This window comes from Papio anubis, chromosome 17, assembly GCF_008728515.1.
Source record: "Papio anubis isolate 15944 chromosome 17, Panubis1.0, whole genome shotgun sequence".
In the NCBI taxonomy this organism is placed as follows: domain Eukaryota; kingdom Metazoa; phylum Chordata; class Mammalia; order Primates; family Cercopithecidae; genus Papio; species Papio anubis.
This window is the reverse complement of record NC_044992.1, coordinates 20,725,162-20,739,759: the sequence shown is the minus strand read 5'-3', so window position 1 is coordinate 20,739,759 and position 14,598 is coordinate 20,725,162. Positions and strand designations below refer to the sequence as shown.

The 14,598-nt window shown below is 55.6% G+C and overlaps 1 protein-coding gene across 1 annotated transcript; it reads left to right on the top strand.

Moving 5' to 3' along the window:
- Window positions 1-377: 377 nt before the first annotated feature.
- LOC116270955 (nitric oxide synthase, inducible-like) lies at window positions 378-1,739 on the top strand. The gene is made up of 3 exons (XM_031656954.1): window positions 378-420; window positions 859-890; window positions 1,134-1,739. The coding sequence occupies exons 1-3, from the start codon at window positions 378-380 to the stop codon at window positions 1,575-1,577; spliced, it is 519 nt and encodes a 172-aa protein (XP_031512814.1). The 3' UTR covers window positions 1,578-1,739.
- The last annotated feature ends 12,859 nt before the right edge of the window (window positions 1,740-14,598 follow it).

Genomic DNA, 14,598 nt, shown 5'->3' with positions numbered 1-14,598 from the left:
TGATTCTCGTGCCTCAGCCTCCCTGAGGTGGCTGGGACTACAGGGAACTACCACCATGCCTGGTTTCAGTAGCTGTTGGCCCAGTCTAGTCTCAGACTCCTGACCTCCCGGTAGATACCCACCTCCCGGACTCCAAAGTGCTGGGATTACAGACATGAGCCACCCGGCCTGAACCAAGGATCTTTATTTGTGGAATAAAGGAAGAAAAAGGAAACCCTCAGCAGCCACCTCAGCATGCCCAAATTGAGTGTCAGGTGTCACTGACTCAGACACCTGGGAGCTTCCCTACCACCTATGCTTTAAGAGCCACTTTGCCATTTCACCATCTCTGTGTTCTTCACAGCCCTGAGCAGCGTGCGCTTCCAGGCGTGAACACCATGAGGCTCAAATCTCAGCAGAATCTACAGAGTCTGACATCAGGTAAGAAGTGCAGGCTACTCGGGTGATGCTCTGTCGACTTTATTCTAAGGAATGAAAGGCCAGAAAAAATCAGTCTTTGAAGGGAGAGGGAGGCATCTGCTGGCATTCTAGCAACCCACACTGTCAGTAGGGACCAGCCCACCTGGTAACCCAGCGGCCACCTGTGCTTTTACATCTACTCTTAGTTGGCAACCCGGCCCACTTTTCCAGAAAAGCGGACACTAAGCATCTGCTCCATGCTTCTCACTTCCCTCGGTAGACTCTCTTTCACTAAAAGGAGAGTGCAGGAACAGACTTAAACTGTTTGACTCATTACAGAAGAAGAACTTAGGGAAAAAGTGTTGGCAGGGAAGGACATTTCCCAGCTCCTGGGAAACAGGCCTTGTGGATTATCCTGCAGGTTTCATTGATCTGTGCAGTCCTCCCCGCGTGCATTAGGAAAACTGGCCTTGGTTCCTAATAAGAACAGGGTTTGTCCTGGCAGCAAGGAAAGATTTCTTCTGATGTCCACGTGTCTCAAGGGGATGCTTTCTCTAGGCAGAGGCTGTGGCCAAGCCCTCGGGGGACTCAGAGGGCTGCTGGGAAGGGGTGGGCTCCCTCCTCCCCAAAGGGAAGCTCCCGGGGCCCTCTCGAGCACCCCTGCCTGTGGGGATCCCTCATCCCAAGCTCAGGGTGGTGGCTCAGGCTTGTGGAACCAGCCAGGAAAATGAAAGGAGGGCACATTTCCTGGTGAAACTGGCCCGCCCATCAGGAGCCCTGGAGGAAATCCTCCAACATCACCTGAGGCTTCATTTTCCTTCCCCAGCCGTGCCACCATCCTGGTGGAACTCTCCTGTGAGGACGGCCAAGGCCTGAACTACTTGCCGGGGGAGCACCTCGGGGTTTGTCCAGGCAACCAGCCCGCCCTGGTCCAAGGCATCCTGGAGCGAGTGGTGGACGGCCCCGCGCCCCACCAGACAGTGCGCCTGGAGGCCCTGGACGAGAGCGGTGAGCCCCAGGCCAGAGAGCCAGTGCTGCCTGGCATCCTCCGGCCACCCCACCTGGCTGAGGGGCTGGGCCTGGGCCTGCCGATGACAGCCATCCCTGCCCTTCCTGCTGAGAGGGTGGGCCGCCAAAGCTCATGTGAAAGCAGTTATGAAAACAGTCCTAGCCCATAAAGCATCGCTCCCTGGCCTTAGTTTCCCCAGTGATAACAACATCCCCGCAATGCAGTGGCCAAAGTGAGAAAGTGGGATAAGCCGGGCATGGTGGCTCACGCCTGTAATCCCAGCACTTTGGGAGGCCGTGGCGGGTGGATCACTTGAGGTCAGGAGTCTGAGACAAGCCTGGCCAACATGATGAAACCCTGTCTCTACTAAAAGTGCAAAAATAACCAGAAATGGTGCTTCATGCCTGTAATCCCAGTCACTCAGGAGGCTGAGGCACAAGAATTGCTTGAAGCCAGGAGGTGGAGGTTGCAGTGATCAGAGATCTTGCCACTGTACTCCAGCCTGGGTGACAGAGACTCCATCTCAAAAAATTAAAAAAGAAAGTGGGACCAGAGAGGCAGAGCCTGGTGGTGCTCCCCACTGTCCAGGAGAAAGTGAGAGAACCTGAGACATGGGGACAACGAGACAGACGTCCTTGTGACTGTAGGGTGATGGATGTGGTTCATTATGCCTCTGTTTCAGAGGAGATAATGTCCTGCTCATATTTTTACCTAATATTTAGAAAGCATCTGTGTACCAGGCACAGCACCAGCTACTATGTGCACAGTTTGATTCAGTGCTCATGCCAACCCAGCAAGATAGGTTTTGGTATCAGATCTGTTTCACACGGAGGGAACCCAAGGCCCAGAGGCTTCAGTCACCTAGGAAGTGGGGAGCCAGGGTTTGAACCCGTGTCTGCTGGCCCCAGGGTCTGTGCTGTGATTGCCCTGCATGCTACCCCCTGGGACTTCCCTTTGGGCTCATCTTCTGCTCACCCAGCACCTCTTGGTACAGCACCCAGGGCTCTGCAGTCATGGGCTTTTCTCTGAGTGAACAACTGGCCTGTGAGGTATCCATTAGTCTTTGGTGGATTTAGTCACTGTGAGTCTGTAGATCGCCAATGGGTGTCTTGCTAAACTTCAGGTCTGGGCCAGAGAAGGACATGGTTAGTTCATCAGGACCACGCCAACTTAGTGCCCCTTGGGGGGCTGGTGTTCAGCCTTTCCTGGAATCCTTTCTCCATGTGCCACCTCCTTCCTGCCTTTTGCTCTTGGAACCAAGATTTCAGAGCCTCCTTTCCCCTGCAGCTGGAGACAGGGGGTGTCTGCCTGGGGGCCTTGCTACCTACTGAGAATCCCGAATGGGGCCTCTTTTCCATCCTGACACCTTCCTTCCCCGTCCAGGCAGCTACTGGGTCAGTGACAAGAGGCTGCCCCCCTGCTCGCTCAGCCAGGCCCTCACCTACTTCCTGGATATCACCACCCCCCCAACCCAGCTGCTGCTCCAAAAGCTGGCCCAGGTGGCCACAGAAGCGACTGAGAGACAGAGGCTGGAGGCCCTGTGCCAGGTGAAGATCAGGGCTGGTGGGCAGTGGGGGTATGTGGGGGGGTCCCAGCATGTGGGGAGCCAAAGCCCAGAGCTGGTCCTTAACTTCCAAGAGGGATCCACCCAGGTTCCCAAAGTGAGACCTGTCAAAGGCTGGTGGGAAGCCAGGCATCATCCGCTGGCCCATGTCTGGGACACAGTTGTGTTGAGTGAACTGAGTTTTTCCAAGTGTCTGCAGGATACAACCAGAGTGCACTGCCTTGAATATTAGCTAGAAAGGGAGCCATCGTCATCTGTCTTTGCTTTCCCCAAAACTGGAATAAAGTTGTCACTTAAGATGTATTGCAGGATGGTGGATGAATGGATAAATGGGCATTATGGGCAGAGTGACAGACGGAGAGCTTGAATAATAGCCACGAGAGAATGTATTAATCACCTGCAACTGTTCGGTTCCAAGTCTCGCAAAGGCAACGGTTGTCATTATTATCATCATCATTATAGCTAATTATCTTGATTCCAACTACCCCCACCACCATTATTTTGTGGCTGCAATGAACTAGCTTGGTACATGTTTTCTGGTTTAATTCCCATAACATCCCCACCAGGTAGGCAATGCTATCCTTGTTTCACAAAAGGTAAGTAATTGGGATGAGATTCCATAGTGAGGACACCCAGTCAAGATTTGAACCCAGGTCTGATTGGTTCCAAAGCCTTGCCCCAAATAAATTACAATAAAGATTTGACCCCTGCCCATGAGTTGCTGAGAGTAGAGGTAACACAAGTTAGATAAATGTACTGGACTGAGTTCCTCCAGGACAGGAACTATTTCTTTCTCAAGCTTGCAGTCTCAGCACCTGGACAGCCTGGCACATGGACTTGTTTGTTGAGTGAATGAATGAATACTGGGTTGTGACAGCCTTTCCCCCAAAATGGGGCGGGCGCCCCGAGTCACTCACATCACCCTTGGCGTTCAGCCCTCAGGAGTACAGCAAGTGGAAGTTCACCAATAGCCCCACGTTCCTGGAGGTGCTGGAGGAGTTCCCATCCCTCAAGTGGTGTCTGCTGGCTTCTGCTCTCCCAGCCCTGTACCTGAAGCCCAGGTTCACTCCATCAGCTCCTCCCGGGATCACACGCCCACGGAGATCCACCTGACTGTGGCCGTGGTCACGTACCACACCCAAGGTGAGCCCAGGGCTCTGGAGCAGGCCCTTTCCATTTCTTATTGGGCATCTGTTCATCAACTCGGATTCAGCTCCTCATCAGTTCAAGGAGGGAGGGAACACCCACAGCCCAGAGTTGAGCAATGTGGCTAGGGAGGTGGGAGCCATCTCTAGGAACCAGGCACAAAACCAAGCCTTCTGTGTATATGATCAGTTACTATGTGGAGTAGGTACTGTGTGCATTTTACAGGTGGCACAGAAAGTCACACTGTTAGTAAGTGGAGAGCTGAGATTCGGACCTGGGTAGTCCAACTGCTGAGTCCAAGTCCTCCACCACTCCACTGTCCCACTACTCTGGAGACAATTTAATGAGATCAGACGTGGAGAGCACCCAACCCTTGGTGAGAATCCAGTGGTTCTTAGTCTTCCTGATTGTATATCCTGAACGCAGGGGAGAGTCTGCATTGATTGTTCATTCGCTCACTGAGCTCATTTAGTGATGGTTTATTTCACACCTCCCCATGCCTGGCACTGGGGTGGGTGGGGAAATAAAGAGACATCAGCCCTGCCTCAGGAGCATCTTAGAGGCAGCAGTGAGATAGGCATAGAAATAATTACATGATTTTCATTCTGCAGAAGCCAAGAAGGAAAGGTCAGGGTCACTGAGGGCAGCGAAGGGTTGGTGATGCTGCCATTGACGGGGAGGCCAGCATCTCATCCAGGTGGTCTCAGCTCCACCACCTGCCCTCTGTAACTGAGAGTTGCCTGGGTTGGCAAAGCTGGGAGCCGCCTCCACACCTCTGGAGCCCTCTGTCTCTTAGGAAGCAAAAACACAGTTTATAAAACCTTGGCAGAGACTCTGCCCTGCTAGAGAACACCCACCCAGACCAGGAGAGGAGAGGCCGACATGTCCCAGAGAGCAAGATTCAATCCCGAGGAAAACCAGGGGGACCTCTGTAGTTGGTGGGAGGCCTCCTTCAAGTGCTGTGCCACTGTAAGGGGGAACAGAACTCCAGAGAGACCTCCTGTTTTACAAGCCCAGGAGGGCCACTGAGGAGGAACGCTGAGGCCCAGAGCAGTGGAAATGCTAGAGCTCATCCACCCTCACCCAGGGTTGCTGCCAGCAAGGGCCATGCTCATTTATCAGCAGTGGCCACCCCTGCAGGGGTCACTTCCAGCAAGCAGCCAAGTCAGTGGAGCTCAGAGGTGAGCCGCGCGGGTGTCTCTGGAGAAAGTCTTTGAAGGCACTGGAGTAGGAGTCAGGGAACCTGGAGCCGTCCACCTGATTCCGCCACGACCTGAGTGACCTTGTCCAAGTCACTTTTCTCTCCTCGGGACTCGGGCGCGAAGCGAGCAGCTTTACAGCCCCTCTAAGTCCTCAACCTTCCTCAGCTCTGGCGCCTCAGAGGGTGGCTGAACCAGGAGGGCCAAACAGCTGCTCATTGGAGTCCCGAGAGCCTGAGGGGCTGGCCCAAGGAGGCCGTGGGTGTGCGGGAGCAGCTGGCACGGCTTATGCATGGGGGCAGTGGGGGACGTTGGTCACTTTGTGTTATTGTTGCAGATGGCCAGGGTCCCTGCACCACGGCGCTCTGCAGCACATGGCTCAACAGCCTGAGCCCCAAGACCCAGTGCCCTGCTTTTATACTTAAAGTAAGCACCACTTCCGCCTCTGTTCCCGTGGGACCGCTGACCCCCTGGGGGTTCCGTGGAGGAAAGGAGGGATCTGGGGTTTAGGTGCTGCCTCGAGCCCTCCCCACTGGGGTCAAGACTGGTGGCTGTCTCTAGCAAGCAGGACAACGTATGACAGCAGTGCTGGGAGGGGCCCAGAGTCCAGTGAGCTTGGCCTCAGGCGACCTGGGAGGTGCTGGTGGCTACAGAGGTGAAGCAGCCTGCAGGACGTGGGAAATCAAATAGCAGCTGCTTGTCCTTCCACCCCTCACGATCAGCTTCTCATTGCAGCCCAGCTCCCCAGGCACCCAGTGTGTGTGTGGGCCTGGGGTGTCTGGGAGGGCTGGCCCCGCCTCCTGTCCCTTTCAGCGCCAGCTGCTTCCACCTCCTCGAGACCCTCCCATCCTTGCATCCCTCGTCGACCTGGCACAGGCATCGCCCCTTCCGCAGTTTCTGGCAGCATGGCTCCATGACTCCCAGCACAAGGGTAAGGCTGGAGGCTTCCCAGGTGGAGGGGCACGAGGGGGGCAGCCTCGCCTAGAAGCAGAACTGCAGCCCTGGCCAAACGGCTCCTGGACCTTTCTGGAGTGGAAGGCCTCCCAAATTCTGCCTTCCCCGTGTGTGGGACTCCCTGTGGGTTGAATGGCTGCTCTTCCGTCTCCCACATCGTAGCCGGGGCTCCTCCTGGGAGTGGAGGTAACGGAAAGTCCCTGCTTTTGACCCTCCGATGGGCTGAGGGAATTTTGCATCCGCACTTTCAGTTCAGGATTATGGATGAGTGATCTGAATGCCTTGGGCCCTCAGCTCTCATCTGTAAAGTGGGATAATGCTGAATAGCCAGTGGGAGTGAAATGAGAATTCCAGTTGGACTTGGCGCCGTGGCGCCCTGGTGGCCGATATAACAACAGTTCGGGACTCCTGCAGGCGCGGGAGGCCGCATGACCTTTGGTGTTTGGGTGCCGCTGCCCAGATGGAGGACCACATCTACCAGGAGGCATGCTGAGATGGCCCAGAAGGGGTGCTGCATGCACACGGCCTATTCTCGCCTCACCTGGCAAGCCCAAGGTAATGCAGCCTCGGGCTAAGGGTGAAGCATTACACACACAGGCCCTGCGGTGAGCCCTGTCCCTCACAGGCCCCTCGCTCCTCCCCTGAGCCTTCAGCTCCTGAGCTCTGAAGTGGGTAGTCTGGCCAAATCATCAGGGCTGGCGCTGTGAAGAGTGTTAATGCCTCATACAGAAGAAGTGACAGTCCTGGAGAGGTTCAGACTAACCCAGGGCACGCTGTTGCCCACAGCTCAGCCTGCTGAAGGTCCCTCAGCAGGTCCCCTGGGACACGCTGCACTGCCCAGGGAGAGGTGGTGCAGGCTGCCACACGCCAAGCCCAGCAAAGGCTGGAGGGCGGCCAACGCTTCCATCACAGCCCTCAGAGGGGTCTCCTGCTGCCCCCAGGCCGCTGCTGCTCCCCCGAGCCTGGGATGTCAGAATAGACTCTCGGCCTCACACACTTGTCCCACCAGGGCACCTTTTGGGTCCAGTGCTCTGTGCCCAGTGCCAGCCAGTGCATCCTGTGCGGAGCTGGAGCAGAGAGTGTCCCACTGACTCCTGGACCTCTAGCTGGGAGCCCAGGATCCCTATCCTGCAGGACCTGATGGACAGTCTGCATTGAGAGGCTCCTTTTTCTGGGGTGTAGGCAGAGCCCCAAGTGGGGACTGCCTTTGGCTGATGCCTCTTTGAAGCATGGCAAATCCAGAGACAGTCTGGGGAGCCCCACTGGATGGTCAGCCCCTCGAGGGCAGGACTGTGTCCAGCATTTATCTCTTTCTACTCCCAGCCCAGCCCCCGGGGCATCTGTGCTCCTTCATCCTGAGCCTGGCCCCGCAAGGTCCTGGCTGGAGGGGACCTACCCACAGCCCTTAGTGCTCCCTCCCTGCCTCCCTGAGGCCAGCAGGCCTGTTCAGTAAAGCCTTGTCCCCAGCAGCTGGGGACTGGGAATCACCACTTCCTGGTTTCAGGTCTATGTTCAGGACATCCTCATGGCAGCAGCTGGCCAGCTTAGGTGCTCCAGGTGTCTAATGCAGGAGCCGGCCACCCTATGTTTGTGGGGGATGTATGCATGGCCTGGGATGTGGCCCACACCCTGTGCTTGTGCTGGTGGCTGCCAAGCTGAACTTGAATGAGGAGTGGCAGGTCGAGGACTATTTCTTTCAGCTCAAGGTATAGTAATGGGTGTGTGGGCTGAGGGATGCCAGCCATGCCCAGGCCATTGGAGCCGCACTAGGGGTGGCTGGCACCAGGTAAAGCCAGGCCCAGAAAAGTTCTGGACCCCCAAGAGAATCTTAGCAGGGCTGATCTGAGCTGGGTGGGCTGTCAGGAAGGCCCCGCTGCAATATCCCGACTGGTCGTGAAGCTTTGGGAAGTCGGGTGAATGGGTTCCATTTTGCCGTCTGTGGAATGGGGGCAGGAGAGTCTCCCTTGGCCTCCCCAAACCCCTTTCAGAAAGTATCTGTGTGGCCAAAGCGCCAGGAACACAGGGGAGAGCAAGGCTGCTCCCCGTCAGCCTCGCGGTGAACCTCTACACTTTATTCACACCTGTGTCGGCTGCCTGCTCACCCCTCATCCTCGCAGCAAGGGCTTGCATTTCACTGATGAAGATAATAGTGATTTATCAAGGGTTTCCACGGGGCCAAGTGCTTGCCAAGGATTCTCATGTGACATTTCATTCAGTCCTGCCAAGGATTTTTTACAAGGGAGGCACCCTGTTTTACAGAGGGAAGGGGGCCTATAGGGTCCACAGCAGTGAATATGAAAGCCTAGAGTTCAGTCTGCCTCTCTGTGGTTCCAAACCCTGTGACTGTCACTTCCATACTCTCCCTAAGACATTCATATATGTTCAACTGAACATTTATTTACATCTACTATGTGCTGTGGGATAGACCAGTAAATGAATCCAGGCAAAAAATTCCTCATACCCTACTAGGGCTGACAAACCCAAAAGAAAGAGGTGTAGTGCTTTGGAGAAAAACAGCAGGAAACAGCCCAGGAAACGCTGGGGAGTGTAATTGTAAGTAGGGTGGCCAGGGAAGGCAGAGCTGGAAGGCGGCGGTTCGAGAATAAAACCTGAGATAGTGGGGAGGAGCCCCGCGGATACCGGAAGGAAACACTGGGCTGTTCTGAGGGGGCAGCAGGTACAAAGGCCTGGGGGTGAGTTGTTGGCGTGTTGGAAGGACAGTGAGGTGATACAGCATTTTCCCCTAAAATGTGGGTTGAATAGTCAGTAGATATTTGCATCAAAAGGTTCCAAGGTTGGAATAGCCTGGGACAGGCTTAGTTAAGCCAAGGCAAGCACGCTAGTTTTACTACAAGGCTTCTTGGGGTTTCAACGTGTTGCTGTGCTGCCGGGACCCTTCAAGGCTGGGAGCAAAGTGAAGGACATAGCGTTTCCCAAACGTATTTAGCCCGCCCACTTCCTGGAGCGTCTTGGGTGGAGGGTGGTGAGCACTGGGCAGGACATGGGAATGCTGGCAAGCTTTGAGATGAAAGCTAGAGGCCTGCCCCGGCGGTGCGCATGTTAGCTCTAAACCAGATTCCAGCACAATCTAAGTATGACAGTTGGGAAGACAGATGGCTCATGAAGGTCCACGACAGGGGCCGGCAGCCCCAGCTCATCCCAGCCTGACTTCACACGGCCCTGGTTTCCACCCCAAAGAGCCAGAAGCGCCATCATGAAGACATCTTTACTGTATTTCCACGCAGGCTATTAGCGACGGGCGGCAGTGCAGCCCAGGAGCCTGGCGATGTCAGCCCTCTGACGGCCCACGGGAGGGGTTAAAGCTGCTGACACAGAACTTAACCGTGGAGGCAGCTCTGAGGTCACAGGGCCTGGGGAGATGGAGAAAAGTGATATCCCCCAGCCTCAAGTCTTATTTCCTCACTTCGTTCCCCATCAAGCCCTTTACTTGACCTCCTACCAAGTAGCACCCTGGATTGATCGGAGCCTCCTCTCTCAAGCTGGGGCCTCCCTGGTCCCTTGGAGACGAACGCTTCAATGCCAGACCTGGCAAGTGGGTGAAAGATGGAACCCGTTGCTGAGTGCACCACTTCATGTGACCACCAGGAGGTGCTGTTGCGCCACTGTGTATTTAACTGCCTTGTGTACAGTTATTTATGCCTCGGTATTTAAAAAACTAACACCCCAGTCTGCTCCCTATGGCCACTTGGGCCTTCCCTGTATGATTCCTTGATGGAGATGTTTATATGAATTGCATTTTATTTTAATCACACTCTATGTGTGTGTGCGTGTTTTGTAGGGAAAGCTCCCCTCAGAGTGGGGAGCTGGTGGGTGTCACAGCCTGGACAGATCCTCCACAGAGGAACACCCCAGGCAGGCCATGGCTCCTCTGAAATGGCTGCCAGGTGTGACAGCAGCAGATGGAGCTTGTGCTGATCTATGGGGCCTGAGGAAATGGATTCTTGCTGGGCCAAGCAGGATGTGTTGGCATCAGCTGGATGCGGAGCTGGGCTTCCAGTGGCTGGCCGAACCCCACACATGGGCACAGAGCCACTTGTCCCATGCAAGCCCTAACCCCTAATGCCAGGGAGACCCACAATGGAACACACACCCAGACGGTGCTTCGGGTTGGCTTCTCCTGACACCCCTTCCCCAAGCCACCTCCTCCCACTGGGACACCAGGTCTGCCCCAGCCCCTCTCCCATCTCGGAAGCATGGGGCTGTTTCCTGGGGTCGCCCATTGCAACCTTCCTGTGTCCAAGACTCCTGCCCAAAAGGCTACAGCCCCAGCCTGCTTTCTCCAACACCCTCTTGGGATTTGGGAGGGACCCTCTGGGAGGAGGTGTGAGGTCAGGACCCCCTGCCCAAAGGGAATCCATGCTCTCCCGTCCCACTCCTCCCAGCAGCAACCCCGCCCAATTCCACAGACTCCAAAATGTCTCCAAATGAGTTAAGGAAGCCACAGTCAACCCACATGAATGTGCAAACAAGCATTTTCATTTCTCTATTTCAAAGACACTGGGAAAGGAGCCAGTCCCCTGAAGACAGCACTCTGGTCAGTTGGTGGAGGCCAGTGGGATGCCATCAGACTAGCTTTCCTGGAGGGGGTGAAGGGTTGGTACAGAGTGCAAGGTGACAGTGAGGTTAAAGGTCAGAGGGGAGGGGCTGAGGCGGTCACCTCCCACCAGGAGTGGACAGCTGGTGGCTTGGGACTGGGGTGGAGCTGCGTGGGGGATGGGAGGGGAATGAGCGTGGGGCTTCGTCTTCACTGCCCACTCCTCCTCTCTCCCCAGCTGTGCCCCTCTTGTTAGACCCCCAAGAGCTGTTGATCTGGGTGTTGCAGACCACAGCGTTCTCATCAAAACAGGGATTCAGGTGGAAGGCGCTGTGGCTCCCAGAGCACAGGTTGATGTGAAACCTGGGGTGGGCGGCCCATCTGGACCTTTGTCCACTGAGTTCTGGGCCCCATTTCCTCCCTGTCATCCACAGCCTGCCTGAAGCCAAGGGAATGACTGGAATGACCTTGAAGGGCTCTCTCTTCCCAGAGGTCACTGGAGCCCTTGGCTTACCTCTGAGCACTGGGCAGGACAGTGCCCGACAGGATGACGGACTTGGATGGGTACAGCCCTCCCAGAATGGTGGTGACAAAAGGCATCAGCTTTCAGAAGGAGAGGCATGGGTCAGCCAGTGGCAGCCAGGGCAGCCCACCATGCAAAAGGGGAAGACTGTACCAGTTCCCATGAATCTGGGCTGTCAGCTGAGAGGAAGCCCGCGATAGCTTTACTTCGTTCCACAAAAGTCAAAGGAAAACTTTCCAGTGCTCCTCAAATTAATGGGCTTAGATTAGTGTCACGAAAGGAACTTTGGGCCAGGCGCGGTGGCTCATGCCTGTAATCCCAGCACTCTGGGAGGCCGAGGTGGGCAGATCACGAAGTCAGGAGATTGAGACCATCCTGGCTAACACAGTGAAACCCCGTCTCTACTGAAAAATACAAAGAATTAGCTGGGCGTGGTGGCGGGCGCCTGTAGTCCCAGCTGCTTGGGAGGCTGAGGCAGGAGAATGGCGTGAACCCGGGAGGCGGAGCTTGCAGTGAGCCGAGATCGCACCTCTGCATACCAGCCTGGGCGACAGAGCGAGACTCCGTCTCAAAAAAAAAAAAAAAAAAAAAAGAAAGGAACTTTGGCCAAACACAACAAGACTCGTGGGGTGAAAAGGGAGGGCTATGCAATGTGCTCACATTGACATGGCAGTTTTAAGGTTGAAAGCTCCTCTCTAGAGTCTTCTAATTCACTGGGATGCTTTGAAGCCCTTCAGCTTACCAAAGGACTGCTTTTCATTTTTCAAGGCCAGTGGATACCCCCACAGTGGCTCTTCACCCCCAGCCTGCCCACCACAAACAGAACCTCCACCCTCCCTGAGAAACCACTTACATAGGCGGGGTGGGGGTACATCACAGGTGGGAGGGCGGGAGTCTGTTGAAAAGAAACCAGGAAATTCAATGGGAGAGCACATGTGTGCACGAGCACTCACCCACGCGCACCCACGCATTCCAGAGGGGCCTCCACTGTGAGGCTGATCTCGTGAGGCTTTGGCCCTTGGACTCTCCCGTCCACCTCCCTTTTCACGTTAGCCTTCCTGGAACTTCCTGCCGTGTTCCCGGACCCCACCACGGTCACCTGCCCCTCAACCCCTCCACAGGCAGCCCCACTAATTCTAAGCCTCCGGCCTGATTTGCATCATCAGGAGAACAGCTTAAGCCTGTGATCAGGAGTGACATCCCGGGGACGCAGGATGCAGGGCCAGGAACCTCACATCTGGGTGCTGGGGCCACTGCACTCCCCACTTGGTGACAGGTGGACCAGTTTCCCTCCCGGTCTCTAGGGAACCTGCCTCTTCCACCACTGGATAAATCCTGCTTCTTCCAGAATCTCTGCTGTCCCAAGAACAGCTTAGCCACATGTCACCTGAGCTAAGGACTCAGCCCCAGATGTCCCCATCCTCCTTGCTAAACCGCTTTCTTCCTGACTCTAGGCTCTAGGAGTTTAGTTCTGGTGTATGAGGACACCAGCAGCTGTGGAACTGGCCAGAACTTGTAGACTTACAGAGAACATCTGTCCAGGGGCGCCTGCACCGTGTGATGACTGTCTGGGGTCTGGAGGAAAGAAACCAGGTCTCACCCAGGCTCTCCCATGTGAAGACCACCAGCTCCCACCAGAGGGCGCTACAGGCACCTCCAGGGGGCGTAATCAGCCCACGGCTCCCACAGACTTGGCCAGAGGGTGGGGTCCCAGCTGTTTCTTCTCTGGAAGGGGATGAGGGAGGGCAAAGGTTAGAACCCTGGAGTAGAAGACAGAGATGGGGACGCTTGTGCCCGCCCATCTTTCCTCCTCAGGGAAACGCCTCTCAGCCCAGCCTCCCTTTGCAGGTGGGAGAAGGAATGGGACACGGTCTTCCGTGGCTGCCCACAGGCTGGCAACTCAGGTTGTTTCATCACGCCTGGCCAACCACATCCAACCTCCCCACCTCGCCAGGCTCGGCAGACGTCAAGGGGCTCCGGCCTCTGCCTCCCACTCCCAATGGGAGAGGCTCAATGCTCTGGCCCCCGGCCCTCCATGAGCCTCCAGAAGAGCCAAAATGAAGAGGATCCAAAAAGAAAGCAAGAGATCTACAATGGGAGCCGGGTTGGCAGGCTTCATCACCGGAGGCTGGAGGGGTGAGGGGAGAGTCAGAACGGGTGGTTATGGCGGGCACCACAGAACGTGGGAAGAGATCCATGGCAGAACTCCAGGAGTACTTGTGCTCAGGAATGCCTCCCCAGGGCCGGGCGCGGTGGCTCATACCTGTAATCCCAGCACTTTGGGAGGCCGAGGTGGGCAGATCACGAGGTCAGGAGATCGAGACCATCCTGGCTAACACGGTGAAACTCTGTCTCTACTAAAAATACAAAAAAAAAAAAAAAAATTAGCCGAGTGTGGTGGTGAGCACCTGTAGTTCCAGATGCTCAGGAGGCTGAGTTACGAGAATGGCATGAACCCAGGAGGCGCAGCTTGCAATGAGCCAAGATCACGCCACTGCACTCCAGCCTGGGCCACAGAGCAAGACTTCGTCTCAAAAAAAAAAAAAAAGAAAAAAGAAAAGAGAAATGCCTCCCCAGAAACACCCACCTCCCTCTTGCTCCCAAGCAAGCCTTCCTGAACCCGTGGTACCCAGATTTTTACCTCCAGGTACACAGGGCTTTGGGGTTGGGGAGTAGGGTATCCCCATTTGTTCCTCTCAAGAGAGAGAAGACTGGGTTTGATAGAGACCGCACTGCTTTCTGTAGCTCCCACAGCCAAGAGCGTTACTTCCAGTGCCATATTTCACCCGTAAGGTGAGAAGGGGTATTTGTTGAAGGCCTGCTGTGGGTCGATTCCTGGGCTTCAGTGCTTTCCAGTGAGGGAAGCAGCCTCAGCTCCTGTGTTCCTGGTGAGGCAGTGAGGCTCAGAAAGATTAAGCAACTTGCCCAAGCTCGCCCAGGTGGAAGGGACCAAATCCAAAACGGCAGCCAGTTCTGTCTGACTGTATCCAGCACACTTTCTATCCTCCCCAGTGCCAGGACCAGGGCCAAAGTTGGGCTGCCCTGCAGAAGTTCCCCGGGGCTCAACCAGTCCTGAAGTCAGCGTGGCAGGAGGCAAGTGCCCTGTCTGTACAGTGATGGGCCATAGGAAGACTGTGTAGACAAAGCGCCCCTCCTCCCAGTCCCCACTGCTTGAGTGGCCAGAGGAAGGGCTGCTCGCCTACTTGTCCTGGATCCTGCCCCACCCAGTAGACTGTTCTTGCCCTGGCT